Below are 27885 nucleotides of genomic sequence, written 5' to 3'. Positions count from 1 at the left end.
AGCTATTTGCAAGAAAGCTTTACTTATATCTGCCATCATTGCAACTCTATGTTGTCGGAATTTGATTAGGGTGCTCAGCAGATCGGGATTTAGATTTGGTCCTGTTAATAGACATTCATTCAAAGAACGGCTGTCTTTCTCATGTGAAGAGGCATCAAACACAATCCGAAGCTTGGTAGTGGTTCTGTTTTCTTTAATCACTGGATGATGGGGCAGATAGTATACTGGATTTTCTGTTTCACTATTAGTTACCTCTTCTATAATGCCCTCTGTGATATATTCTTGAAACACTTGATTATATTTTTTATACAGCTGGTCATTATTCCTAAATCGTTTGGCCAGACTATTCAATCGGTTCATTGCTATATTGGAATTAGAAGTCAATTTTAAATTGTCCTCCTTCCAAGGCAAACAAACTTCATATCTGCCATGTTTGTACTTTACCGACTCTTGGAACTTCTGTTGCGCGTCTGCGTCTGGGCTCCGTCCGGTTTCCAGGTGAATCCCTAAGGATTCAGTCTCCCAGAAGCTGCGCAGTTGATCGGCCAGTATTTGTTCTTCTCCAACACTCAGGTGAAAGGTTCCCACATCTACAGGTTCCGTGGTGACGCTCATCACAGGGATGGACACGGTACCTTGAATCAGCCATCCAAATTTACTCTGCACAGCCACGAGTCCACTGTCAAGTCTCTCCATGCGTCCTGATACTATATTCCAATACTGATCTCCTCCAATTAAAATCCCAAGGCCTTCTGTTTCCATGCCTCTTACTGGAGTGTCAGCGACTTGCAGGCCTTTATCTTCAAGGGATCTTCTTATTTTTTCATCTGCTATTTGCATGTTCGAAGAGCATACAGTCGGTGTTTCTAGTAATTCTACATCAACTGCTTCATTTGTTTTCAGGTTTCTCAAGCGCGCTCTAACCTTTTTTGCAATTACTCGCTTGGAGGTTACAGAGCCAAATGTGTGCAGTCTTATTGTTTCTGTCCCCACTACGGGTAGGTTTAATGTCCTAGAAATATCTTCTCGAATAAAGCTGCGCTGACTCCCCCCATCTAGCAAGCACCTGGCGAGTTGTCTTTGTCTAGGCGCATCTATCCAAACAGTAGCAGTTTGTAACAATACAGTGTTGCCTTCAGCATTGCAGGGAGAGACTGAAACCACAGTGTCTGTGGGAACTAATCCGTGATCTTTTTCATTTGGAACACGTTTTGTTTGGTGGACACAAACAGTTTTATAATGCCTTTTGCCACATTCTTCACATACAATGCCGTGCGCTCTACAATTACGCGCGATGTGTCTGGGACCTAGACATGAAAAACATCTGCCAAATCGTTTCAGTTTTTCTCTCCTGATATCCACGGTAAACTGTGCATTCTCGAGACTTATGATCAGTCCTTCCACAGAACAGACAGTCACTTTCGTCATTTGGACTCCATGTATGGAATGTCGCCGCTGAAGCTGTTGTGCCAGTATATGATCTTCTCATCCTGCGCTCCTTGTCGCGCTCCCTTTCACGGCACATGCCCTTTTCTTCATGCTGGAAACTTTCTTTCCTTTGTGTGAGATTCGCTGTTCTCTCTCTACTTTCCACATCTAATTTCAGAAAGTCCATCAGTTCTTTTGCCTTAAGCTCTTGGTCAGCTTCCTTTCGTGTAAACGCAAGAGCAATTTCTTCAGGAATCATTTTCAGCAATATGGGACATAACAGGCTTCCATACGCATCAGATACAACGCCCAGGGCATCAAGGCTGCGCACCTGTACTTCACAGTCATCATATAATTTTCGCAAGGCCGCTACATCATTGGCCCTTTTAACAGGAGTCAAATTTAGTAATTTATTCATGTGAGCATTTATCACTAAATCCTTACGGCCGAATCGACTAGTTAGCAAGTTGATTGCACTATCATAATTTTCATCACATAAAGCAAACCCTGCGACAGTGCTCGCCGCTGTTCCAGCTAGGAATGACTTTAAGTAATTAAACTTATCTGCTTTGCTTAAACTGTCGTTCTTGTGTATGGCCGTTTCATACTGACTCCAGAATCCTTGCCATTCACTTATTTCTCCATAAAACTTCTGTATGACAAGTTTAGGAAGTTTGACTGTGTGAATTCTTTGCCCATTGTTCCTCTGGCTCGAAGCAGTGCTTGAATTTCCATCTGTGCGCATTGCTTGTTTGATCCTTGTTTTCCGTGAGCATATGCCATCCATATATTCTAATGCAGCATTTATTTCATCATCCAAGTCATCTTCATTAGTCTCTGCTTCAATGTCTCTGTCGTATTCATTCAGACTTCGTTCCTTACTTAACAATTGTTCCATATATTCTTCTAAAACATCAAGATCCGGCTCCCGCGTCACAAGTTCCCCATCAATCTTATTTAGAAGTCTGGTTGTGGCTGACCTTACAGCTCCTTGTATTCGTTTCATTCGTGCAGTATCTTGTGCCATGATTTCTTTGTCTTTCCTTGCAGCTTCAGTCGAGATCACAATCCACCATAATCGTCCTTTTCATTCCCTTGATCTTTCCCGGGTTTCGGCACCACTTTGTAAGTGCAGGAAAGACATTCACACCATTCCTTTTCTTTGCGTTTTCATTTATTGCTTATTTTCTTTACAACCTAAACTTTTGGGGAAAGGGGAGGTGGAACAAAGGAATTGAAGTTCATGGTATGCGCGCCAAGCCCGCGTCAAAGTCCCAGCCTATATACATGGGAAACACCCCCTGCTCCGAAGATTGATGTCCATATAAGGTCATGCGCATCACACAGGTGTCTCCTCTTGCTGGCGCAGATAATAGACTCAACAAGGGGTCCAAGCACATAGTGCTGGAACCCTGTTGTATTTGCTGGAATTCTTCTGTCTTTCTTTCTTCTTTCTTTTTCTCCGCTAAAAGTGTCTGCAGCAGCAACCATATTTGGCAGGTGGGCACCTATGCCCCCCCCACTACTCAGGCAAGGCAACTTGGCCAGATGGCGGCGCTATAGCAAGCAACCCACACACCTCGTTCCGTTGGGCGCGGAGGTGGCACAGGTGCGCTCATTTCCAAAGACTGGAAATTCACTAAGCTTTCTCCTCTAAACAATAACTCCTCCTTTGAATACCGTGCAATCATGGTTACCGCTCCTGTTAAGCTGTTTGTCATATATCGCCCACCAGGGCTCCTGGGGAACTTTGTAGTTGAACTGGACATGCTACACTCAGCAATTCCTGAAGATGGCACCCCACTGATTGTCATGGGGGACATGAATATCCATCTGGACAAACCCCAAGCGACTGACTTCCTTTCACTTCTGTCCTCATATGACCTCAGACAGGTCTCCACCGCTCCCACACACAAAGTGGACAACACACTCGATCTGACTGTGACTCGAAACTGCTCCGGCAAATCTGACTGTCACCCCCTTACATCTGTCAGACCACCTCTTTATTCAATTCACAGTTTCCTTACCGGAACATCCTCATGTTCCGCCGCAAATGGTCTCCTTCAGACGAAACCTCCGGTCCCTCACACCGGCTCAGCTCTCCAATGAGGTCTCGGCTACCATGCCCCCTCATAATGAGTTCTCCTCACTCCACGTCAATGAGGCTACAGACACTCTGCTCCTCGCTAGCCTCCCTCCTACATCGTGATTTTCACAAAACTTGGTATAAATATCCACCTCAATATACACCACCTCACTTGGTGCAGTCATCAGCTCACATGGCTTCTCGTACCATTCATATGTTGATGACACCCAGCTCCTCTATCGTTCCCCCAGACGACCCCATGGTCTCGGCACGGATATCGGCACGCCTCGCCGATATCTCGGCACGGATGAAGGAACGCCACCTTCAGCTTAACCTGTCAGAGACTGAGCTCCTTGTCATCCAGCCAGTCCCTCTGTACAACAACAGATCAGCATCCAGCTCGAATCAGCTCAGCTCATTCCCTCAAAGTCTGCCAGAAACTTGGGTGTCATGATTGATGACCAACTAACCTTTAAAGAGCATGTGGCTTCTGTTGCTCGGTCATGTGGATTTGCCCTGTACAACATCAGGAAGATCAGACCCTACCTGTCTGAACATGCAGCACAACTCCTAGTACAGGCTCTTGTAATATCAGCCTTGACTACTGCAGCTCCTTACTGGCAGGGCTCCCGGCATGTACGCTCAAACCTCTGCAGATGATCCAGAACGCGGCGGTGCGTCCGGTCTTCAACCGGCCCAAAACAGCACGTCACTCCTCTGTTCATATCCCTCCACTGGCTCCCAGTCGCATCAAGTTCAAGTCCTTGATGCTCGCCTACAAAGCGGCAACCAAAACGGCTCCGACCGACCTGAACTTCCTCATTCAGGTCTACGCTCCCTCCCGCCCGCTACGCTCTGCCAAGGAGCGGCGCCTGGTGCTGCCGCCACAACGAGGCCCTAAGTCTCTATCCAGACTCTTCTTCTGTGGTTCCTCGGTGGTGGAACGAGTTAGGGATAGGCGATATGGCAAAAGTCTTTATCACGATATAACATTTTTTTATCTGTCGATATCGATATATATCATGATATAAACAAAGTCATTTTTGTCAGGCTTAAAAATTACCTTTTGAATGAAAGCTGAAGATACCAATGTTATATGGAGGTTTTTTTTATTTTCAATCAGAAAACAACATGAAAATGAGGTCTACTGTTAAGTGGCTGCCAAAAAACAAATGCAAGGTACAATTTAAGAACTGTGAGGTAGAACATTCAGAAAAAAACTGTCATTTCTAGTCAGCATATATCCTTTGTGCAAAGTACAGCATTTACATAATGATATTGAATGCCTGAAATCTAAAATCTGCCAACTCATATGATTCATAAAGATTCCTTCTGAGCCGACACTCAAACCTCTCTCCGACGGTACACTGATTTCTTTCCTTGCCTTCCTTCCACCACTCTTCTCAACTTCAGCAACCAAAACAGAAAGCATGTGTAGGATTTGTACAGCAACTGCCGCAATGCGAGGCAGGACTGCGCTTGAAGCGCTGGTGCTGAGCGCTTTGGCAGCACCAGGTGAGCTGAGACGACTCCGGGTGTTGTTGCTATGATAAACATTAGCCTAGCTAACGTTAGCTTGGTCCCGCCCCTGCTTCATGCTCATTGGTTGGTGGAACTCTGAAGTGACATTGATAAGCTTCAGACAAAGTTGAAATAGTTTCAACTTGACAACAGGTCCAGCGCTCACGGCGCTCAGCACTAAAAAGAGGTGAGGTGCCTGTTTTAAGTGCTGAAAGCGCTACTTTTCCATGGAAAATAATGAAGAAACAGCGCCAGCGGTTCTTTCACAGGTCTTTGGTGTAACCTAACTGTTCCAAGGATTTCTCTCACTGTGTGGAGTTGCTTACTTAACCAACCAAGCAATGATTTCTATCAACCTTTTTTTTTTTTAAAAAACAAAAAAAATCTTTATCTTCTAAATCTTTTTCCTCTATGCTCTGCCTCGTGGCTCCTCTGTCCTGTCGGACCAGATCTTAGCTTCATGGCTCTTACTCTCGTTGTTCTCTCCTCACTAGTGCCATTCCATTGAGCAGCAGGCACAACACCAGGCCCCGGCACTGGAACATCATTAATAATAAAGCAAATAAAAAATGATTTTAGAACAGCTAAGGGGCGTTGTTAGGCACGACACGGAGCGGAGTGCCTAACAACGCCCCTTAGCTGTTCTAAAATCACTGTAAACCACGGCCTCGCGGGGCTTATTGCTTTTATAAAACGGTTACTACATATACCAGGCAAGGTTTCATAAAATAAACACACAGCAACAAAAAAATGCAATAATTTATTGATAACAAATAATCATTCTTCCGCCAAGCAATGTAGTTCTTCAGCGACATTTAGCAGACTGGTTGCCAAGCAACACACAGACGCAGACACAGACAATTTGTTTGGCGCAGTAATACTGATGTGATGCGGTCACAGGTGTGTGTTTATAGAGTATTTTAAAACGGCTTCGAACGCAGCTCAGCCAATCATAATCAAGGACCGGAACTATTCGTTTTCTAAGTTATTAGTTACACCTGTGTTTACCCTGCTATGACACGTCAAAATGGCTGCTGTGAAAAGGTCTATTCAAACCAAACAAGTGCATGCATTTTTGCACCCATTTTATTTTTGCACTTGCTTCATTGATTCTGCCATTACGAGAGGCTGAGAGCCGCTTTCAAACAGCGAGGGAGGAGACAAGCTTGTTTAAAAAAAAAAGAAAAGATGCTCTTTGGTCAGAGGAGAAAACAGCAACACAGCCGGATATTGGTTTATATCATTATGTCTCAAGGAAATCTCCACATAGCACACATTAGCTTCAGGATTGGTTATAAGGTTTGAAATCGCTTAATGCAGGTTTAAACTTCCGCGAAAAGAAACTGGCTGGATGGTCGATTCCATCAGCACCAGTCTGCAACAACACCGCTCCGGCTCTTTGCCTGTGTTGTTTCTTCTCTACAGGAGCCAGGTAGACAGAGGTCATCAGAGCAAACTGGTTGCACCTGGGAAATGGGAGTGGCTAAGGAGTATAAAAGGCCTGCTTCCCTGGGCCGCGCTCTCATTCTGGGCAGCCTCGACTACCTCCTCATGGTTACCACTTTACCTTTAGGTTGACTCTTTGGTTTCCACACTATACAACACTTACACTCCACTTTCCATGCATCACACTACTGATTCTCCAAATCCTCACACTCCATGGTTTTTGACCTTATTTGCTTTACTTAGTTAAATTAATTAGAATTTTGAAATTGTGTGTGGACTCTCTCACTTGTTACAAATCCAAGTCAAGTTTGTAACAACAGCATGGCCACTATTAACCAATGAACTTGAAAATGGGCGTGGCCTAACACAAAAATGGCCATAACTCCACACCTCTTGGTCCAACCATCACAAAACTTGGTAGATGCATTAAGGGAAGTGGTTGCCCTCAAAATTTCATGGAAAGCGGGCAATAGAGGGCACAACAAATTCCCAAAATGGGCGTGGCCTAACACAAATTTGATTATAACTCAAAACATGTTTGTTCGTTCATCACTTAATTTGCTAAACATGTTTCATAATGCTGTTGAACCATATGTGTGAATAATTCTAACATCAACCAATAGCGAGCGCAACAAATGCCAGAGAAGTGCGAGGGCCTGGCATACATTTTTGCAAATTCCTTTAAAATGGCAAGTGACACAGATATGAAATTTATCCCAGCAATATTAAGTTGTGTGCAAATGTTGCACAACAAATATTACCCAAATTGGCCTGATTGTGGCGCTATAATTAATGATCAAAATTTGAAAGGCCGCAGTTATACATATCCACCTCCCTTTGTGCTACACATTTTCCTCAGAGCCACTAACAACTCTTTTGCATATTACCAGTTAGTAAAGGCCCGAACCCCTTTCATTGCCGGCTATATTTTATGTGTTTTGTCGTTGCTTCCTGAGTTTAGTCTCATCGTCCCTTCAGCTTTCTGTTTCTCACTTCAATCTTCTCTCTTCTCTGGTCTTTCTGTGTTTTAGAGATGGAAGGGGAAATTTCAGAGTCAGCCTGGAAGAAAGCGCTTACCTCCATCATCAAGAAGTTGGAGGAGCCACAGTACAAGAAGATGCTGCGCTGTCTGAAGACAATCCCATACAGTGTGAAGAAGAGCACCTCCAAAGAAGAGATGTCCCAAAAAATCATCGAGTACTTAGGTTTAGAGGAGTCCATCTCTGTAATGAAGGAAGTGCTGGAGCAGATTCCCAGACGGGACAAAGCGGTCCAAAAGAGACTGCGCCCCTTTGTGGAGAAACTGAGGAACAAACAGGAAAAAGAGAAAGACAAGGGTCAGTTGACACAATCTACAATTGATTATAGCTGATCAAATCTATTTAAAGTGCTTTTTACAGAGGTGTCTCATTGGAAAGAGCCAGAAACACTTAGTTAACACTAGTGGTGATGCACTTTTCATTCCTGGCTCCATTTAGTACCGGCCAATCGTAGACGAGGTGACGTCACCTCCAGATATTTCCAGCAGCTACAATGGAGTTGATATCAGAAAATGTTTCAGTGATCTAAAACATCTACAGGATCTAAAAGCTTTCTTTTTAAAGGATAGTACTATCCTACTGTGCTAAACTGTGCTTGTTGGATCCAATCTGTAACTGGGGACATTGAATTCTGAAGTTGAGGTCGCAATAATTCAGTTGGCTACAGCCTGTTGGAAATAAACTCCTCATATGTCGAGTGATAAGTGTCACAAAATTATGTGAAGCAAACAAATTCAGAGTGAATAAAACCATTCACAATTTCATGATGCTGCCATGAAAATATGAGCATTAAGGAATATTTCTCAATGTCACTCGTTATCTGTAATTTTTCTCAACATGCATTTACCATATTTTCTGAAAAAGGTTGACTGAATAACATTTTTTACATTTTTTAGTGTGCTAAAATGTTCACACTGACATTATTCAATATGAGGATCCTGTTCATTTTGTTCAGGAGAGAAGAGGAAACACGACGATTCAGAGTCTGAAACCGAGGAGACAGAGACGGCCGGTAGGTTCTCTAAACACTTCAACACAGAAAGATGGAGCAGTGTGTGTACACACAACACACACTCCAAAGCAAGAAAGACACTATTTGAAAAAAATGACACCCACTCTGACAAAATGCTTGCTGCGAGTCAGGATCAGGGTCCAAAATTTACTTTTTGGCCCATCTGCCAATGGCAGGTAAACTGAGAAAATTTACCAGCCAAAAATATTTTTTACCAGCCATAAAAATGCATCATGCAATATTTCATTAAAATGATTACTTTAAGTTCTTAGTATGCAAATTCATTTTAAGCCTCACAACTTTTATTCAAATCTTTTTCAATGAAAAATCAACACTAAATAAACAGGCATTACTTTGTTGCACCTTTAACTCATGTGTGTGTGGCACACACACACACACAGGCTCATGTATCGTTCTGACGCCGCCTCTCGCTGAAACACAGATCCCCTCCGTGACTTTTCTCGTTGTCAACCTCTTCGTTTTCATTTTTTCTTTTGGTGATTTAACACCGGCTGTATGTCGCCACATCTGTAAGTTAACAAAGTGGAACTAACGCAAGGTGTTTTTTTTATGACTAAAAAGATAGACGGACGTGGTACTGTAGAAGTCAGGTAGAAGTCCAGTGTTTCCCCTGTATATATTCTACTGTGGTGGGCTGCCATGGTAACATCATGACATGCCATGCTAAAAATATTTTCAAAATAATTTTATTTTAGGCTTAAATGGTGTCACTTGGTAGCAGGGGCGGAGCTAGACTCTCAGCACAGAGGGGGCGGAGCATTCTCGAGGGGCCCTTCTGATAAAGTCATTTAAAAACTGTGAAGTAGTTGATATATCCTGTCCATAAACACAACTTATCACTTATTGAGCCAAGCAAGCCGATGTGTAAAAAAACATCCAGTGAAGCCAGAGCCAAGACAAGCTTGTTCTGAAGAACAAAAGAAAACAGGTTTCCAGTCGCGTTCAAATGTTTCAGCACCGAGGACAGCGTGCGGTTCAGCGCCACAGACAGTTCAGCGCCACAGACAGTTCAGCACCACAGACAGTTCAGCACCACAGACAGTTCAGCACCACAGACAGGTCAGCACCACAGACAGGTCAGCACCACAGACAGTTCAGCGCCACAGACAGTTCAGCGCCACAGACAGTTCAGCACCACAGACAGTTCAGCACCACAGACAGGTCAGCACCACAGACAGTTCAGCACCACAGACAGTTCAGCACCACAGACAGGTCAGCACCACAGACAGGTCAGCACCACAGACAGTTCAGCACCACAGACAGCGACAGCCTGTCCAGGCCAGGTGCTCTGTCTCAGTACCATGTCTTTCTTACATGGGAATAACATCAACATAAAATAGACACAGCGGTCTACAACACTATACTAGGGCTGCACGATTCTGGATAAAATGACAATCTTGATTTTTTGCTTAGAATTGAGATCACGATTGTCTCTCACGATTCTTAAGCAAAACCATTTTTATTATACATTTTTACTGCACTCTTTTGCCTGATACAGACAGAAACAACAAAAAATGATATTGACTGTAATGGGACTGTCGCATCAACTTTGCGGGTCAAATGGGCTTCACACAGAGTACACACACAATGTATAGATTCAATTCCAATGAAATTTAAATTGAATTAACGGTATTAAACTTCTCCAATCTCCAGCTGGTTTATCCTGCCATCCATACATTACATTCTGCGCACACTGACTGCACAGTGCAGCATTAAGTATAGCCTTAATTACGAGTCTTTGGAAATTTACCTGGCTTCCTGAATCTTTTTTTCGGGTTGCGGATCGGTTTCGGGTCGTTGTTTTATGTGTATGAAAATGGGTCGGGCGGATACATGTGTCAGATCGGGCGGTCGCAGGTTGAAAAAAACCTGACCCGCGCATCACTATCAGTAGATAACTTGTAATCTGCTGCCCTACAAACGTTAACGGTAGGGTTAGGGCAAATTAACATTTCACAAAACACAACAACATTTCACAAAACACAACAACATTTCACAAAACACAACAACATTTCATAAACAAATTAACATTTCACAAAACACAACGGCAAAAGAGAAAACATTTCAACATTTCACAGAAAACGGAAAAGGTAGGTCCTTTCTTTGTTGTTACTGATTGGATGTATTCGTTGTCACTCAAGGTAACAGGAAGTGGGACCAGAGCAATGGCTCTGAGAGATGTTCCGCTGGTTCAAATTAACAGAAAATAACACTTCCGGCGTTAGCCTTCAAAATAAAAGCACAATATTTTAAACATGTATAAATACTGTTTTAAACCAATTACTTTGTATTTAATCATCAAATTCAATAAGTGAACACCCATATTAATGTTTGATGTCAAAATAATAATGAAAAATGCTATATGTGCCATTTTTAACTATAAACGCTGCATATATTACACTTTCTGACATTTTTGACTAAAGTGGACACTGTACAGTATTTATACATGTTTAAAATATTGTGCTTTTATTTTGAAGGCTAACGCCGGAAGTGTTATTTTCTGTTAATTTGAACCAGCGGAACATCTCTCAGAGCCATTGCTCTGGTCCCACTTCCTGTTACCTTGAGTGACAACGAATACATCCAATCAGTAACAACAAAGAAAGGACCTACCTTTTCCGTTTTCTGTGAAATGTTGAAATGTTTTCTCTTTTGCCGTTGTGTTTTGTGAAATGTTAATTTGTTTTGTGAAATGTTGTTGTGTTTTGTGAAATGTTAATTTGTTTTGTGAAATGTTGTTGTGTTTTGTGAAATGTTGTTGTGTTTTGTGAAATGTTAATTTGTTTATGAAATGTTGTTGTGTTTTGTGAAATGTTGTTAAGGAATATTTCTCAATGTCACTCGTTATCTGTAATTTTTCTCAACATTACTCAGCATTTACCATATTTTCTGAAAAAGGTTGACTGAATAACATTTTTTACATTTTTTAGTGTGCTAAAATGTTCACACTGACATTATTCAATATGAGGATCCTGTTCATTTTGTTCAGGAGAGAAGAGGAAACACGACGATTCAGAGTCTGAAACCGAGGAGACAGAGACGGCCGGTAGGTTCTCTAAACACTTCAACACAGAAAGACGGAGCAGTGTGTGTACACACAACACACACTCCAAAGCAAGAAAGACACTATTTGAAAAAAATGACACCCGCTCTGACAAAATGCTTGCTGCCATGAAATTAGAGTCAGGATCACTTTTCTTAATGCATTAAATATACAGGACATTACAGTACATACTGACACATGGTACAGGACAACAAAACTCACAGAGTGCAGGACATACAACAAACAGTAGACGATAAATATCACTCTACCAGGGTCAGAAATTAGCAAAACATTTTTCTTTCCAGTGCATTCTGGGACAGAAAGGGAGAGCATTGATTTATCTGAAAACATGCGAGTTCACAGCCTGAAGCTGTAGAAAACACTGGAGGAAACACCGACCAACACAAACATTACATTACATTATGTCATGCACTTTTGTCCAAAGTGACTAACAATAAGTACATTTTGTCAACAAAACAACCACTGCAGCAACAAAAACTAAAACCACCAACATGGTAAAAACCTGAACAGGAGGTGAAGATGGACTGGTTGGACAGGGAGTCTTCTGGAAGGCCGGCTGCCAGTTGTGGGACAGAAGTTCAAACTAATCTTCCTCTCCATCTGAGCCAAACGGGAACAAACATGTCTCCTTGTTTTGAGCTGTAACTGTCCTTCCTCTTGGACCAATCAGTGTCATTTTGAATGCTGAATGCAGAGGTGAGATGCTTCCACAGAACTTGAATGGATAGAACAGTCTTTCCCATTCAAATCAACGTTCCAGGACGGTCGGAGTGATGGCCATTTTGAAGTGAAACCGTTGGGCTAGCTTCTGTATAAACTGACTTACACTGACTTACAGCAAGTCACTGAGGTGAGAGGGGGCTCCATAAATCTCTATGTCAGCACGCATCCTGTATGGAGCCCTGATGCCACATACTACAGGTAGACTGTCCCAGTTGGTCAACAGTGAACAACATAATGGGTTGTCTATGTTGTGGCCACGACATAACGCCTTACTAAGTTGTTCCCACAACATACGGACCTTGTTCCCACACATTACTAAGTTGTGGCCACGACATGCATCACGTTCCCACGAGTTATATATTAAATCCCTCGGTCATGTGATCTCCTCTCATGGCTTCTCCTATCACTGCTATGCTGATGACACTCACCCCCCCTTGAGAAACAAATTGATGGCTGCATCTCCTCATATCTTAAAGACAGCAGTGCTTGGATGTCCGTTCTCCACCTCAAGCTCAGCCTGGACAGATGGATCTGCTGTTTCTCCCTGAAAGAGGAAAGCCTGTCCTCACACAGACCTCCATCACGATGACAACTCCACTGTGTTTCCTCTCTGACTGAAGACCCTCTGACTGATCCTGGACCACCAGCTTCCTGCTCTGACGACCCTCCTGCAGGTTTTCCCTCTACAACGTCAGAATTCACCCGTTCCTCATGAGGGAAACATCTCAGCTCCTGGTCCAGGTTCTGGTCCTCTCCCTCCTGGACTCCTGCAGCCTCTTCTGGCCGGGCGACCCTCTGCCATCAGACCTTTACAGCCAATCAGAACGCTGCAGCCGTCTGCTGTTCAACCAACCAAAACTCTCTCCTGTCTCTCCCCTCTTCCGGTCGCTTCACTGGCTTCCATCTCTGCTGCATCAGATTTAAGACCCTGGTCCTCTCCTACAGGACAGAACATCGACCCGCCCCTCCCTCTACAATCACTGGTCAGGTTCCCCCCTCGCAGGTCGCCCCGCCCCTCCATCGCTACGGGACTCAGAAGTCGCTCATCCCAGTCGACGCTTCTCCTCCCTGGAACCACAATGGAGGAACAAGCTCCGCCCTTCTGTCAGAACAGCATGTAATGATCTTCTTCCTCTTCTACTCTTAATAAATTTTTTTTTTAAAAACTCTGATTCACAAATACTACCTATTCCTACTGTGATATACAGTTGGTTTGACTACTGTTGACAAAATGCACTTACTGCAAGTTCCTTTGGACAAAAGCGTCTGCTAAATGATGTAATGTAATGTAAGTGTAAATGAGGAAAAAAAAAACACCTCCTGGGCTCCGTAACAATCAGCTCAGTAGTGTCTGATATACTGTGTGTGACACATGGATGAGTGAACAAATGTTTTGAAACTGTTCATATAAATCATGGTTACCGCTCCTGTTAAGCTTTTTGTCATATATCGCCCACCAGGGCTCCAGGGGAACTTTGTAGTTGAACTGGACATGCTACTCTCAGCCATTCCTGAAGATGGCACCACTGATTGTCATGGGGGACATGAATATCCATCTGGACAAACCCCAAGCGGGTGACTTCCTTTCACTTCTGTCCTCATTTGACCTCAAACAGGTCACCCCTCCCACCTCTTTATTCAATTCACAGTTTCCTTACCGGAACATCCTCTTGTTCTGCCGCAAATGGTCTCCTTCAGACGAAACATCCGGTCCCTCACATCGGCTCAGCTCTCCAATGAGGTCTCGGCTACCATGCCCCCCCCAGTCCATGGCTCACCGGTGTCATCAGAGAGCAACGGGCGGGGCTCAGAGCAGCCGAGAGAAAATGGCGCAAATCCAGAGATCCCACTGACCTCAGTGACTATCAGACTCTCCTATCTGCATTCTCCTCCCATCTAAAAAGTGCCAAGACCACTTATTATCAGCAGAAAATCAGCAGCGCCCAAGACACTTGGAAAATATTTTCAGCTTTTAACTCGCTCCTCAACCCTCCACCACCTCCACCCTCAACCCTGCTCACTGCTGACCTCTTCGCATCCTTCTTTACTGATAAGGTTTCTCCCATCAGTAATCAGTTCTCTGAGCCTGGGAAGTGTCTAAATCCCACTGCTGGTCCACAGGGGAACCTCAAGGGTCAGTGCTTGGACCCCTTCTCTTTTCAATATACACCACCTCACTTGGTGCAGTCATCAGCTCACATGGCTTCTCGTACCATTCATATGTTGATGACACCCAGCTCCTCTATCGTTCCCCCAGACGACCCCATGGTCTTGGCACGGATATCGGCACGCCTCGCCGATATCTCGGCACGGATGAAGGAACGCCACCTTCAGCTTAACCTGTCAGAGACTGAGCTCCTTGTCATCCAGCCAGTCCCTCTGTACAACAGATCAGTATCCAGCTCGAATCAGCTCAGCTCATTCCCTCAAAGTCTGCCAGAAACTTGGGTGTCATGATTGATGACCAACTAACCTTTAAAGAGCATGTGGCTTCTGTTGCTCGGTCATGTGGATTTGCCCTGTACAACATCAGGAAGATCAGACCCTACCTGTCTGAACATGCAGCACAACTCCTAGTACAGGCTCTTATAATATCAGCCTTGACTACTGCAGCTCCTTACTGGCAGGGCTCCCGGCATGTACGCTCAAACCTCTGCAGATGATCCAGAACGCAGCGGTGCGTCCGGTCTTCAACCGGCCCAAAACAGCACGTCACTCCTCTGTTCATATCCCTCCACTGGCTCCCAGTCGCATCAAGTTCAAGTCCTTGATGCTCGCCTACAAAGCGGCAACCAGAACGGCTCCGACCGACCTGAACTTCCTCATTCAGGTCTACGCTCCCTCCCGCCCGCTACGCTCTGCCAAGGAGCGGCGCCTGGTGCTGCCGCCACAACGAGGCCCTAAGTCTCTATCCAGACTCTTCTTCTGTGGTTCCTCGGTGGTGGAACGAGTTACCAAACTCCATTCGATCTGCAGAGTCCTTCTCAATCTTTAAGAAAAGGCTAAAGACCCAGCTCTTTAGTGAACACCTTCTCACCTGATGGACTGTGTAATTGCTTTCTTTATCTGCCTCTCTGCCTCGTAGCTCCTCTGTCCTGTCGGACCAGATCTTAGCTTCATGGCTCTTACTCTCGTTGTTCTCCTGACTAGATCCTTGCTTGTGTTGTATTAAAATCTCATGTGTACGTCGCTTTGGATAAAAGTGTCTGCCAAATGAGAAAATGTAATTGTAATTGTAAAAGTAAAGGAACACTGACTAACATCTTCCTGTCTTCTTTTAAAGACCAGCAGAAGAAGAGTGGTCAAAGTGACAAGGTAGGGGTTGTGGACTAATGAGCAAATTAATTAAAATGTCAACAGGTTTAGCAGTAATCACATGAGCTTTGCCACTGGAAGTAATCGATTAACATTAACAAACTGTTTTGTTTTTTTGCAGGAAAGTGCCCGTCCTTCACTGGGCAATTCTAAATGGGTAAGTGCTTTTTGTTTCAATCTCAGACTCACAGCTCAGTCTCGCAATTTTTTACAGATTCATTCAGACATTTTTGTTTGGGAATAATGATGCTAATACAGAGGCTTTTCTCCCATTTTGTTTCCAGAGGAAAACCATCTACGATCTGAAAGAAAGCCATTATCTCGGCAAGCAAGCCATAGTTGGGAAAGTGGTCCGGAAATCCGGGCTGCGCCCTTATCAAACACAGAAAAAGGAAAAAAAGGTCATGTTTTTTCTGGGGCTTGCTGATGAGACAGCTAGTATCAAAGTGGTCGTATATGGGAAGGACCACTATGAAGAAATTATGGAAGGAAGCTACTACTTGTTCAGAGAAGTAATCATAGAGGACAACACAGTGAAAGTTACCAAACTGAGCAAAATATCAAAGACCGGCACCATCCAAGTCCCTGCTGAGCTGGAGATGGAAGCCAGGATGATCATCGATCCCCAAAAACCGGTTTTGTCCATTAAAGAAGCCGAAGCTTCTTATGACAAAACAGAAATGCATGTCGAAGGAACCATAACAGAGGTAAGCTGCCATTATCCTTTTAGAGAAATGAGTTCGATTGGAAAATGCTCCATATATATTTTGAAAAAAAGTCCATCATTCAATATTCCTAGAATTTTGTGCACCTGCATTTATTCATCATTCAAAGGGGCTCATTCATAAAACTCTGTGGTAACAGAACAGCGGCATGCAAAATCTGCAGTGTGGTAATTTTCCCTCATTCATAAATTTACCACAGCCATGAATACCGTGACGGAGCCACATTACCGCCGTGTTATCCTCAGCTGTAGCCCAGGTGACAGCCAATCAAAACCAACATGTTAAGCACATATGTAACACCTGTCCGCCTGTGTGTCAGTGGGCAGCAGAGACAGAGCAGCAGATAAACCTCTTCCTCCTCATGCACTCCTACTGCTGTAACTGCAGTGTTGACCATGATCAACAGAATCTTTATGATGTCACTTACTGAAGATATAAATTGATCGGTGGTGATTGTGAATCTGATGAAGACCTATCGAAACGCTGTAGTATATGTATATATATATTTTTTTGCAGCGCGGTGCTTTTATGAATTGCTTTCACAATAGGTAATTGATCAAAAGGGGAGGAAGTAAAACGGGAAAACGGTAACGCTAATAACGTCCCGATATTTCACATTTATGAATGAGGAAACACCTTTACCGTGACCGTATCCGCCCTAACGTCACGCTAAACCTGCCGGCAAGTTTTATGAATGAGCCATATCTCTAATATATAGAGGATTTGATCTGTAAATGTTGTCACTTCTTAAACCAATGACTTAAAGCTGCACTTAAACTGGGGATACAGACAACTATTAGCCCGATTTTAGCCAGGATTCACAATCGGGCCGAGTCTGTCCTGGTCTGCACTAGTCTGCAGATTTTGGGGCAGTCGGCGTGGCCAGTTGGCACAGCTGTAAGTGTGTGAGGGGAACAGACTCTAATCTCTTGCCTCCCGACGTGAGTCGGAGCTGCTACGATTATATCAAACATGTTTGATTTTTACAAGCGGAATCTGGACGCAGTCGGGTAGTGTGTACTCGTCTCAACTCAAATGCGAATGGATCCCGTCAATAGCCAATGAAAAACTATGAAGCTATGCCATAACAAGCCAATATTGTGTTTAACCCACACCAAGGAGCAATCAACTAGTTCATTCTTCATACAATACATTTATAGATAGGCCTACCAATCTTTCTGGTACCAAGGCACACAGGAAAAAAATACAGGGAAGACTCAATTATTGATTACACAAAACCTTGGCTGCTGGATGCCGATTTTAGACCCGAAAGTCAGGTTTTATAATTATTATTTATTAGCCTACATGTCCGGTTGGTAGTCCTGACCGGACCATGTTAAATGCTCAGTCCGGTTTTCATAATCATCTGTCACCATAGCAACATCTCCTACAAACGTTCTCAGCTCCCACTTCACAGCTTTGGCTCCATTATGTACCAACAGGTATTTGATTCACATTTGCTGCTCACCTGCAGTCTGTCCAGTCCAGACTGACTTCCACAGCTTTATGTAAATGCATTTAGGGTCTGTGTATTTTTTGGTCATTCTATTTTCCTCCCTCTGCTTCTCTCTCCTTTCCGCTCTCCAGGCCTTGATGGTGCTGAAAGACACACAGCTCTATATTCAGGTTGCAATCCCAAAATGGGCTTTTTAAAATCTCACCCGGAAAACGGACGATGCCTTGTATACTTCCATTTTCCATTTTTGGATTTTGAAATGAAAATTAAATCATCATTCGTTTTTCATTTTTTATTTTCTGTTTCTGAAAAGAAAATAGAATGACCAAAAAATACACGGACTGTTTTGGCCTCTGTTTCTTCCTTTATTCCATGCAGATGGTGGCGCAACAACAGCAGCAAGCTCTAGTACCCATAAAAATGTATAATGTGAATTTATATCTATGCTGTACCCGTGTTTGCTGCTACCGGCATCTCGTCGCGTCCCGCGAGAGCTCGTGTTTTCATGTGAGTTTGGTGCGTTCAATTTGGTTCAGCTGCAGTGAGTCGAGTAGTGTGTGATCCCTCATCTGGCGTAGTCGTTAAGTGTGTGATCCCCAGTTTTTCAGTCGTCATAAAAAAATCTGCAGAAACCAGTCGGTTAGTGTATACGCCCGGTCTCTTCATAATCTGTTAGGATTTTAAAAGTTGTGTGGTGTATCCCCAGCTTTAGTAATTTTGCACATTGGAGCAGCAATGAGGTAACTGACTGAATGTTGAGGACTTCATTACTTGGAAGCTGGGCCCCGGTGGTTTGAACCCGGCCTGTTCCCTTTGCTGCATGTCATCACCTCTTTTCTGTCTCTGCAACTATCCAATAAAGTAGAAATGCCCCCAAAAAATCCAGTGTAGCTGGTGCAGCTTTAAGTGACCCATTATCCTTTATCCTTCAATTTTTTGTCAGTCGCTTTGTGAAAGTTGGTGTAACGTCTTTCGAACAGTGTACATATCACTTTGGAAGGAAACTGTTTCATTCTGTGTTGTCGGTTCGTTCAGTTGACTCCGGTCAGTGAAATCAAGGTGAAGGGTGGACGGAGGAGGACGACGCAGCGGAGGGATCTCCACCTGCAGGACGACACTGGCTCCATCAGGATCTGCTTGTGGGGCGATCAAGCCAATCAGTGCCCAGCAGCGGTTGGAGACTCCGTCAGGGTGACCAACGTCAAGACCAATCACTACATGGAAACCGTATCGCTGAATTCAACCGGACTGACCAGAGTTTACAAGGTAGCTATGTCACAGTTTTGTTGACGCCGCATATTGATGTTCACAGTTACTGAGACAAAGTGCCTACCATCTCTATTTGATTAAATAAGGCACTTTACTTACAAAGTGCCAATTAAACTGCCAGTCACACGATGAGCCGTCAATTATATCATAATCATGTCAGGATGGAGGGAAACTTTTTCCTGCTGATAAAGAGAGACGTGACAAAGCAGCAACAGTTTCTAAAGGTAACGTTATTACGTCTTACCTGCCTGGTAATGAAGAACTTTCTCTCTTGAAGAAGAATGACTTCTGGCCCAAATCCCCAATTCAAACAAATCCTCTTATTGAATCCCCCGTCCGCCCCTGATGATGTCATACGCTTGCATCCCCGGTTCCCACTTCCCACTGCGTTCAAAAGCGTGAGCACACTTCTCAAAATTAAATGAGAATGCGGTGAAATGCAATATTTGTGTCACCGGAAAACCTTTTATCAACGCAGCGTCACGTAAAGATTAACGAGTGCTGTGTTTCTTTGTCCCTTTTCAACAAATTATGCAAAAAGACTCGATGAGAGATTCCAAAGCGTTCGGATTCGATAAGCAGATTCGATTCTGCATTTGGGTTCAGTAAAATGCTTTTGAACCCCGACCGTAGCTGTTGAAGGCAGAGAGGAAGAGTCACTTCCTCCAAGGACTTCAGTCTGTTTTAAATACCTTTCCTTCTCTTCCAGTCAGCTGAGACGTGTGTTTGTTGTTCAGTCTGTGGGAATAATGGGGAGTCAATATGGCGGCATCAACAAAACACTTATATTACTACTGCACCCTCTTTCCTATCTGGTTCATAAGCTGTCAACGATTCAATCACTTTCATCAGGTGATTTTAAATATAATTTTAAGCATGTCCTAACGTGATAATGAACGTCGATCTGTCTGCAGGTTGAGGCCGCTGCTGTCCAGACTGGGACAGTTGAGATCATAGGAATCATTAAGGCCAGCAAGATGGAGACCAAGCTGGAGGCGGAGCTCGACCAGCAGCTGAAGACGCTCGTTGTGGCGTCCGAACTTCTGGCGAAGGCATTCGGCATCAAGCTGGGGGGCGACTTTGAGGAAAAACTCCTTGATAAAATGCCACTTTCTGCAGAGGTGGAAATACAAGGGAACAAGATTACAGCCATTACAAAGATGTAAAAAAAACCTCATATTTCTTTACCTAACCTCTCTATCAGGCATGATCACTCTAGGATCAAAGAAATATGTTTTATATTTGGACAAGGTGCTGTGACCTCTGACCCTTGACCTCCTTACTATTGGTTGTAATGTTGGTGATCTAGGAATTCAAGCTTATTCTACTGTTGACCTCTTTTTTTTTAATCTCATTTAAAAAATATTAATTGTAACTGCATGCATTTATATTCAAGTTTTTTTGTTTTTTGTTTTGCATATTGACTTAATTGAGCAGAGAAAGGTGACATCAGCTTTTACAGATAAGCACGTCCTGCTGATTTAAATGTTTTTTTAACGGGACACATCAGCTGAAATGTAACACTAACATTGTATTTGGTGGACAGTTGAATTCAAAGCACCTCACACCACCTTAGTGTATGTGTTCAGAGCTGGGGGGGGGGGGGGGGGGCAGTGGGAATCAAACCCACAACCTAGTGCCTCGCCCCACCTGCTGAACTACAGTCACCACCAAATGAAATGCTTTCAGTTTTTCATTTTAGTCATTTTTCTTCATATTTCTAATGGATGTTAATCATTTGTTAATTAATCTGTCGTACTGACAGATTGATCGTTCAGATTGTTTTCTACTGTCAAGTTATTTTCGACTTTTTTCTCTGTAACTTTCCTTTGCACAACCTGCACTGATTAATAAAATCATTTGCCTGTTCAAATCGTCACGGTGACATTCTCATATTTACACCCACTGCCACTTCACTGCAGATAAATCCACAACAAAATGTTCTGAAAACTACATCCCGCTTACTAAATTTGATCAATCAAGATGAAAATAATTAGATTTATTTCACTCTTTTTATTGATCCTGCTCTTATCATGCATGTTGATGACATGGTTTTACTGTGTAACGAGCTGCTGACTCAGCACAGAAAAGTCAAAGGGATTTTATTACAACACAATATACAGACTGATGGGCAGAGAATGGAAAAAGCATTTTCACAGTGAAGCTGCAACATGAAACTCAGCTCGGTCCAAGAGTCTGTGTGTGTGTGTGTGTGTGTGTGTGTGTGTTGATTTATAAATTGAGTATTATATATCACAAAGCTCTTGTTGAGTTCTATCTGCTGGTCAAAAGTACAGATCAGACAAAATTAAAATAAAGGGAAAAATCCAAAAGACTCGTGTGAAAGAATAAATTAAGATTACATTTAGTACAAAAAGGGTGTAACTCCACTGAATAGATTTTTATAAGAATATCAATTTTATGAACCTTAAAAAAACCTTATGACCAAACCCCCCCCCCCCCAAAAAAAACAGTCAAAACATCAAAAAGAGTGGTTGTTTGTTTTTGGTGCAGAAAGGACATAACTGCACTCAATAGCTTTTTATAGAATATCAACTTCCTGAATCTTCTGTAAAACTACAAATTGTTCCTGGGTTAAGTTTTGTTTTCGCTCTGTAATAAAAATTAGGAAAAACCTTCGATATCTGAATCTGTCTTCACGTCTGATCCAGTATCAGAATCAGGTTGAATCCAGATCACAAGAAACATATTTATTTTTTTTAATTTAACCTTTATTTAACCAGGAAGTCCCACTGAGATTAATAACCTCTTTTTCAAGGGAGACCTGGCCAGATAAAAACAAGAAGTTTCAGACAGACGACAATAAGACGAATCAGCCTCCAATTCTTTCAGTTTGGATTTAAAAGGATTTAGGGAGATTAACTGGTTAATTTTCAAGTGGTCAGGAGCAGCTTCAGGCAGAAGGTGCAGAAAACATGAACGCCCTTTTTCCAAGATCTGGGACGAAAGCATAAAAACATCTTGAGAGCACAGAGAGTATCGACCGCCGCTTTTCTCTGAAATATTAACACAGAGATATGAAGGGAGCGTGCCAAGAAGTGCTTGAGCCTTCTTGGTGACGTTGGTGCAGAGACTCACTGACAACCTACTGACAACCTACTGACAACCTACTGACGACCTACTGACACAAGGCTTCCCACCGAGCTGCAAAACACTTAAAAGTTTGGAGATTTGACAAAAATAAGCTAATAAGCAGGCTAGTAATTAGGAGGAGCAAAGAGACAATTTGCCCCTCCTGTGGAGCTCAGCTCGGGGCGGCTTCACTTCCTGGTGTGGGCGCCAGTGGGCACAATACACAAATCAACATGAATCCAGCCAAAATACCACACAACTAGTAAAAAAAAAAGAAAAGTAATAAGAAGGATCAGTCATAAAATAAAATAACACATTTTACAATAACAATAATACAATAAATACAATAGTACTCCATAAAACAGGTAAATATAAAAATAGTTCAAGTTTGCTGCTTGGCCACTAAACATAAAGTTCTTCTGTATTTAGATGCAGATGCAGTTCAGTGCCTGAAGGGAACGAAGGCAGTCAGGAATTCAACCAGCAACCTTCAACTTACACAAACTATTATATTATTATTACCTATTATTATAATTGGTACTTCTAGTAGAGGTAGCAGTAGGCCTGATAGTAGCAGTAGTACTAGTAGTAGCAGTAGCAGTAGAGGTAGCAGTAGTACTAGTAATAGTAGTAATAATAATAATAAATAATAATAGGCTCATGAGGGACTAAAAGGTCTAAACTGACCATGCAGAGCTTTAAAAGTTATCAGTAAAATCCTAAAATCAATTCTACAACCAACAGGCAAGAAGTGGAGAGAGGCAAGAACAGGAGTGATGTGGTCTCCTCTCTTTTAATTGGTTAAGAGCCTCGCAGCTGCGTTTTGTACCAACTGGAGAGGGAGATGGCTTTCTTACCAAGCCCCGAGCAGAGAGAACAGCAGTAATATAACCACGAGGAAATAAAAACATGGATCAACTGTTCAAAATCTTTACAGGATAGTAGTAGTAGCAGTATCAGTGGAGAGTTTTAGTGTCCCTTAATGGTCTAAATGCTGTTTCAGAGACTTTTTCACTCAAGAATAAAATTCTTGAGGAAACTGAATACTTGTTATTTTGTCAGTTAAAAAGAAATAGTATTGGCACAAACACTGGCTTCAACCAAAACTATTGGTATCTATATCGGTCTGAACCAAGTCTTGTTTTGTGCTGACGAGCTTCCTGTAGGCCTACATCACACCACACTCACACCAACCATTACATAATGACCAGGCTCCGGTTTCTGATTGGCTACGAGCCTGTCAATCTCTGACGTGGTATCCAATGACTGCAGTCCACAAGCATACAAACAGGCAGCCGCCATGTTGTGTCCCCGGGGGCCTGGAGGCGCTGCTGGTCCGGTAGTAAACAGTAGATGTTACCGCCGGAGCGCGTCCGGTCCGCTCGGCACTTCACAGGCTTAAGCAAGGGGTCGGAGCTGGAAGCGATGAGCCGTCCGTCCTCAGCCGGAGGCGGAGGACTCGGGGCCGGGAAAGCGGGCGGAGGAAAGCACGGGGGATCGGGAGGCGCCGCCGCAGCGGCAGCGGCGGCCGTGGCGGCCGCAGCAGCAGCCGCGGCCGCCGGGGTGGGATCGGTGGCCGGGTCGGGGGCCGCTGCCCCTTCCTCCGCGGTGTCCCTGGCCCCGGCCGGCCTGCCCGGGCAGCCGTCGGAGCTCACGGCGCTGTTCGAGTGCCCGGTATGTTTCGACTACGTCCTGCCGCCCATCCTGCAGTGCCAGGCCGGCCATCTAGTCTGCAACCAGTGTCGCCAGAAGCTGAGCTGCTGCCCGACCTGCCGAGGCCCTCTCACCCCCAGCATCAGGAACCTGGCCATGGAGAAGGTGGCCTCCACTCTGCCGTTTCCCTGCAAGGTAAAGCCCCTCCCGCCGCTCCGGCTCCCGGAGGCTCCGGCTAACGGGAGGCTGCTACAAGTACAAGCTAGCAGCCGAGTTCACTACACTTTTTAGGCAACTTCCTCGTTCCGAGCTAACATGCTAACATGCTAACTGGCGCTGACAGGTGGGTGTGTGGCTCTGAGGTGACGTCACAGGCGCGCCTCAGGGACCAAAACAAACGGGAGGACTGTCTGTCTGTCTGTCTGTCTGTCTGTCTGTCTGCCTGTCTGTCTGTCTGTCTGTCTGTCTGTCTGTCTGTCTGTCTGTCTGTCTGTCTGTCTGCCTGTCTGTCTGACCATGACTGTTTGTCTCGGTTTCAGGAAACAAAACACTTTATTGCATTTTTTATATTTTCACTTTTCCCTGTACAGTATATCTCAAAGTCTGTACCAACCAGTAATCCCTTAAAACACCCCTACATTTACATCAATTCACCCCTTAATTCATGCAAAATCCCCTTAAAATGAGTTAAGGGAGTTATTAATGGAGGAGACTCCATCAAAACCTTAAACTCCCCTTAATGTTTGACTCCTTACTTTCTAATTTAATGTAAAATTCAGGCAGACAGGAACTTTCCATTAAGAACTCATTAATAACCTGTAAACCTGCACAAAAGACATGAAAAATCCCTTAATTTCTAGAGTCTCTGTGAATCAACCCATGAATAAATCCCTTATAAAGCCATGGCACTAACCTTACTTTATTAAAGCTGTTATTTCTAATGGATAATGAATGTTTATGTGATGAGAGGGGTTTGGACAGATTCTCTCTGTTTCTCTGCTGCTTTGTCTGAACTGTGGTTTTGGTCACATGATGCAGGTTGAGCATTCAGAAGCTGTGATTGGTCACAAGTGATGGGAGCGCTTGATATACCACACCGGGACTTTATTGCAGAATTACATGATTTGTAATCGTGTAAATGTATATTCTGAGTGAAGCCACGCTCAGCTGTCAATATCGGACATGATGTCATCACATCCAGAACACTCAGCTTGTGATTTACATAAAAAGACAAGATGGAGTCTCTTGTTTTCTCTTTGTCTTTCCCCTCTCTTCCTGATTGTCTCTGTCACATGAAGAGCTGCAGCTCTCTGATTGCATTACAGACGCATTAAAGTTGTATCAGGCCTCTCTGAAAGCCGAGCCGTGACCTCTGACCTCCAGAGAGAGAGAGGGAGAGAGGGAGGGAGAGGGTGAAAGCTGATCCCTGGAGATGAGGTCGGAAGAAAGAAAGGGAGCGAGGTAAAAGAGAGGGAGAGAAGAAAGAAAAGGGAACGGGGGGAAGTCGTCATGTCGCGCGTCACGCCTTCAGACCCGGACGTGAAACTCAACCTGAACTTTCTGACTACTGGAACTTTTCCAGAGCCTCGAATTCGACGCAGCCGTTCAGTCCGTCCTCGCCGACCGCTGACCAGCGGTCAGACGGAAGAATTTACCCACAACATGAAAGTTTAGTCTGGGACGATAAAATCCAAACCGAGACAAAACCGCTCAGTCTGCAGGGCGACAGCCGGACGTTCCTCCTACAAAACCAGTGAGGAGGCAGCTGCTGCTGATTCCAGTGTTGAGCAAATAGTTTAGTGCCCCCTGCTGGGTGGAGGGTTGCATTGCAGTAAAAGTCGTTCTTTCCCCTCATGAGGCCAGACCCAAACCTGGCTTTGGCTCTGGGAAATCCCTCCCCCTTTTTCTCTCAGTCAGGAGGTTGTAGTGTTCAGATTTTTACCAAAATATCCTGAAAACTGACATTGAACACGTTGGTGAACAGATTCAGCATCAGATCTGCTGCTGTGAGTCCAGCTGACTGTCGGTCCGACGCTTCAGAACAGAATCTCACCAAACACAAGAGAACACAGCGGAGGGATACCATTCAGGAGAGAGAGTTCCTGTTGGGGAGACCGGATCTACTTTTATTTTTAAATACTCATTTTATTGTAAACCAAGAACAGAAATGCAAAATGAGGACGGAGCAGTTGCTGCTTTATTGTCTTCCAGCAGGATCTGATGTTGAATCTGTTCACCAACGAGTTCAATGTCAGTTTTCAGGAGATTTTCGTTTCATTCAAACTCTACAAACTGGTCCAGCTGCATCTGGTCTCGGTCAGTAGTTTATATTCTGGTTTTCATGGCGGTCAAGAGCCGAATAACCCCCGTGTTAAAACTAAGTGGAATATTGCTAATTGCTAATAAGACAGGTTGGGGTTGAGTGAGGGGCGACTGAACTGCTAAAACTCAATCTCTTAATCTCTCTTGCTCTTACTGTTGCTGTCGGCTCTCTAAACCTGCACATATAATTTGGCAAAATGCATGTTTTTTTTTTATAAAGCAGTACTCCTCGAGTTCCTTGTTGTTTATTCAGTCTCCATCTTTGTTGCTCAGCCTCGTTGCTGTGGTGTTTCTGCACTGCACCTGTCATCACCTGTCAATCAAACAGGGCGGCCAATAGGGAACACGCAGACTCAACTCCCGCCTTCTCATCTAATCTGACTCATCTAACCTGACTGGTGTAATGTGACTAGTGTAATGTGACTAGTCTAATCTGACTGGTGTAATGTGACTAGTCTAATCTGACTAGTGTAATGTGACTGGTGTAATGTGACTAGTGTAATCTGACTGGTGTAATGTGACTAGTCTAATCTGACTGGTGTAATGTGACTGGTGTAATCTGACTGGTGTAATGTGACTGGTGTAATGTGACTAGTCTAATCTGACTGGTGTAATGTGACTAGTCTAATCTGACTAGTGTAATGTGACTAGTCTAATCTGACTGGTGTAATGTGACTAGTCTAATCTGACTGGTGTAATGTGACTAGTCTAATCTGACTGGTGTAATGTGACTAGTGTAATGTGACTAGTCTAATCTGACTGGTGTAATGTGACTAGTCTAATCTGACTGGTGTAATGTGACTAGTCTAATGTGACTAGTCTAATCTGACTAGTGTAATGTGACTAGTCTAATCTGACTAGTGTAATGTGACTAGTCTAATCTGACTGGTGTAATGTGACTAGTCTAATCTGACTGGTGTAATGTGACTAGTGTAATGTGACTAGTCTAATCTGACTGGTGTAATGTGACTAGTGTAATGTGACTAGTCTAATCTGACTGGTGTAATGTGACTAGTCTAATCTGACTAGTCTAATCTGACTGGTGTAATCTGACTAGTCTAATCTGACTGGTGTAATGTGACAAGTCTAATCTGACTGGTGTAATGTGACTAGTCTAATCTGACTGGTGTAATGTGACAAGTCTAATCTGACTGGTGTAATGTGACTAGTGTAATGTGACTAGTCTAATCTGACTGGTGTAATGTGACTAGTCTAATCTGACTGGTGTAATGTGACTTGTCCTGTCTGACTGGTGTATTGTGACTAGTGTAATGTGACTAGTCTAATCTGACTGGTGTAATGTGACTAGTCTAATCTGACTAGTGTAATGTGACTAGTCTAATCTGACTGGTGTAATATGACTAGTGTAATGTGACTAGTCTAATCTGACTGGTGTAATGTGACTAGTCTAATGTGACTAGTCTAATCTGACTGGTGTAATGTGACTAGTGTAATGTGACTAGTCTAATCTGACTAGTCTAATCTGACTGGTGTAATGTGACTAGTCTAATCTGACTGGTGTAATGTGACTAGTCTAATCTGACTAGTCTAATCTGACTGGTGTAATGTGACTAGTCTAATCTGACTAGTCTAATCTGACTGGTGTAATCTGACTAGTCTAATCTGACTGGTGTAATGTGACTAGTCTCATCTGACTGGTGTAATGTGACTAGTCTCATCTGACTGGTGTAATGTGACTAGTCTAATCTGA

General features: G+C 43.6%; 2 protein-coding genes across 2 annotated transcripts in view; both read left to right on the top strand.

Annotated features, from left to right (window-relative positions):
- Positions 1–21062, top strand: part of LOC139914511 (uncharacterized) — a 31491-nt gene extending 10429 nt beyond the window's left edge. The window contains exons 2-9 of the mRNA XM_078286767.1: positions 7513–7818; positions 8477–8533; positions 11544–11600; positions 15625–15656; positions 15778–15813; positions 15941–16363; positions 18873–19103; positions 20021–21062. Of these exons, the coding sequence (XP_078142893.1) occupies positions 7515–7818; positions 8477–8533; positions 11544–11600; positions 15625–15656; positions 15778–15813; positions 15941–16363; positions 18873–19103; positions 20021–20272 (1392 nt within the window). The 5' untranslated portion in view covers positions 7513–7514 and the 3' untranslated portion in view covers positions 20273–21062. The remainder of the gene's footprint in view (positions 1–7512; positions 7819–8476; positions 8534–11543; positions 11601–15624; positions 15657–15777; positions 15814–15940; positions 16364–18872; positions 19104–20020) is intronic.
- A 2438-nt stretch (positions 21063–23500) lies between these two features.
- The window catches only part of siah2l (seven in absentia homolog 2 (Drosophila)-like), a 19121-nt gene continuing 14736 nt past the window's right edge, over positions 23501–27885 (top strand). The window contains 1 exon segment of the mRNA XM_078286595.1: positions 23501–24047. Coding sequence (XP_078142721.1) covers positions 23553–24047 — 495 coding nt within the window. The 5' untranslated portion in view covers positions 23501–23552.

This window comes from Centroberyx gerrardi, chromosome 11 (assembly GCF_048128805.1).
Source record: "Centroberyx gerrardi isolate f3 chromosome 11, fCenGer3.hap1.cur.20231027, whole genome shotgun sequence".
In the NCBI taxonomy this organism is placed as follows: domain Eukaryota; kingdom Metazoa; phylum Chordata; class Actinopteri; order Beryciformes; family Berycidae; genus Centroberyx; species Centroberyx gerrardi.
The sequence above is the reverse complement of the archived record's forward strand: the minus strand, read 5'-3'. Positions and strand labels throughout refer to the sequence as shown.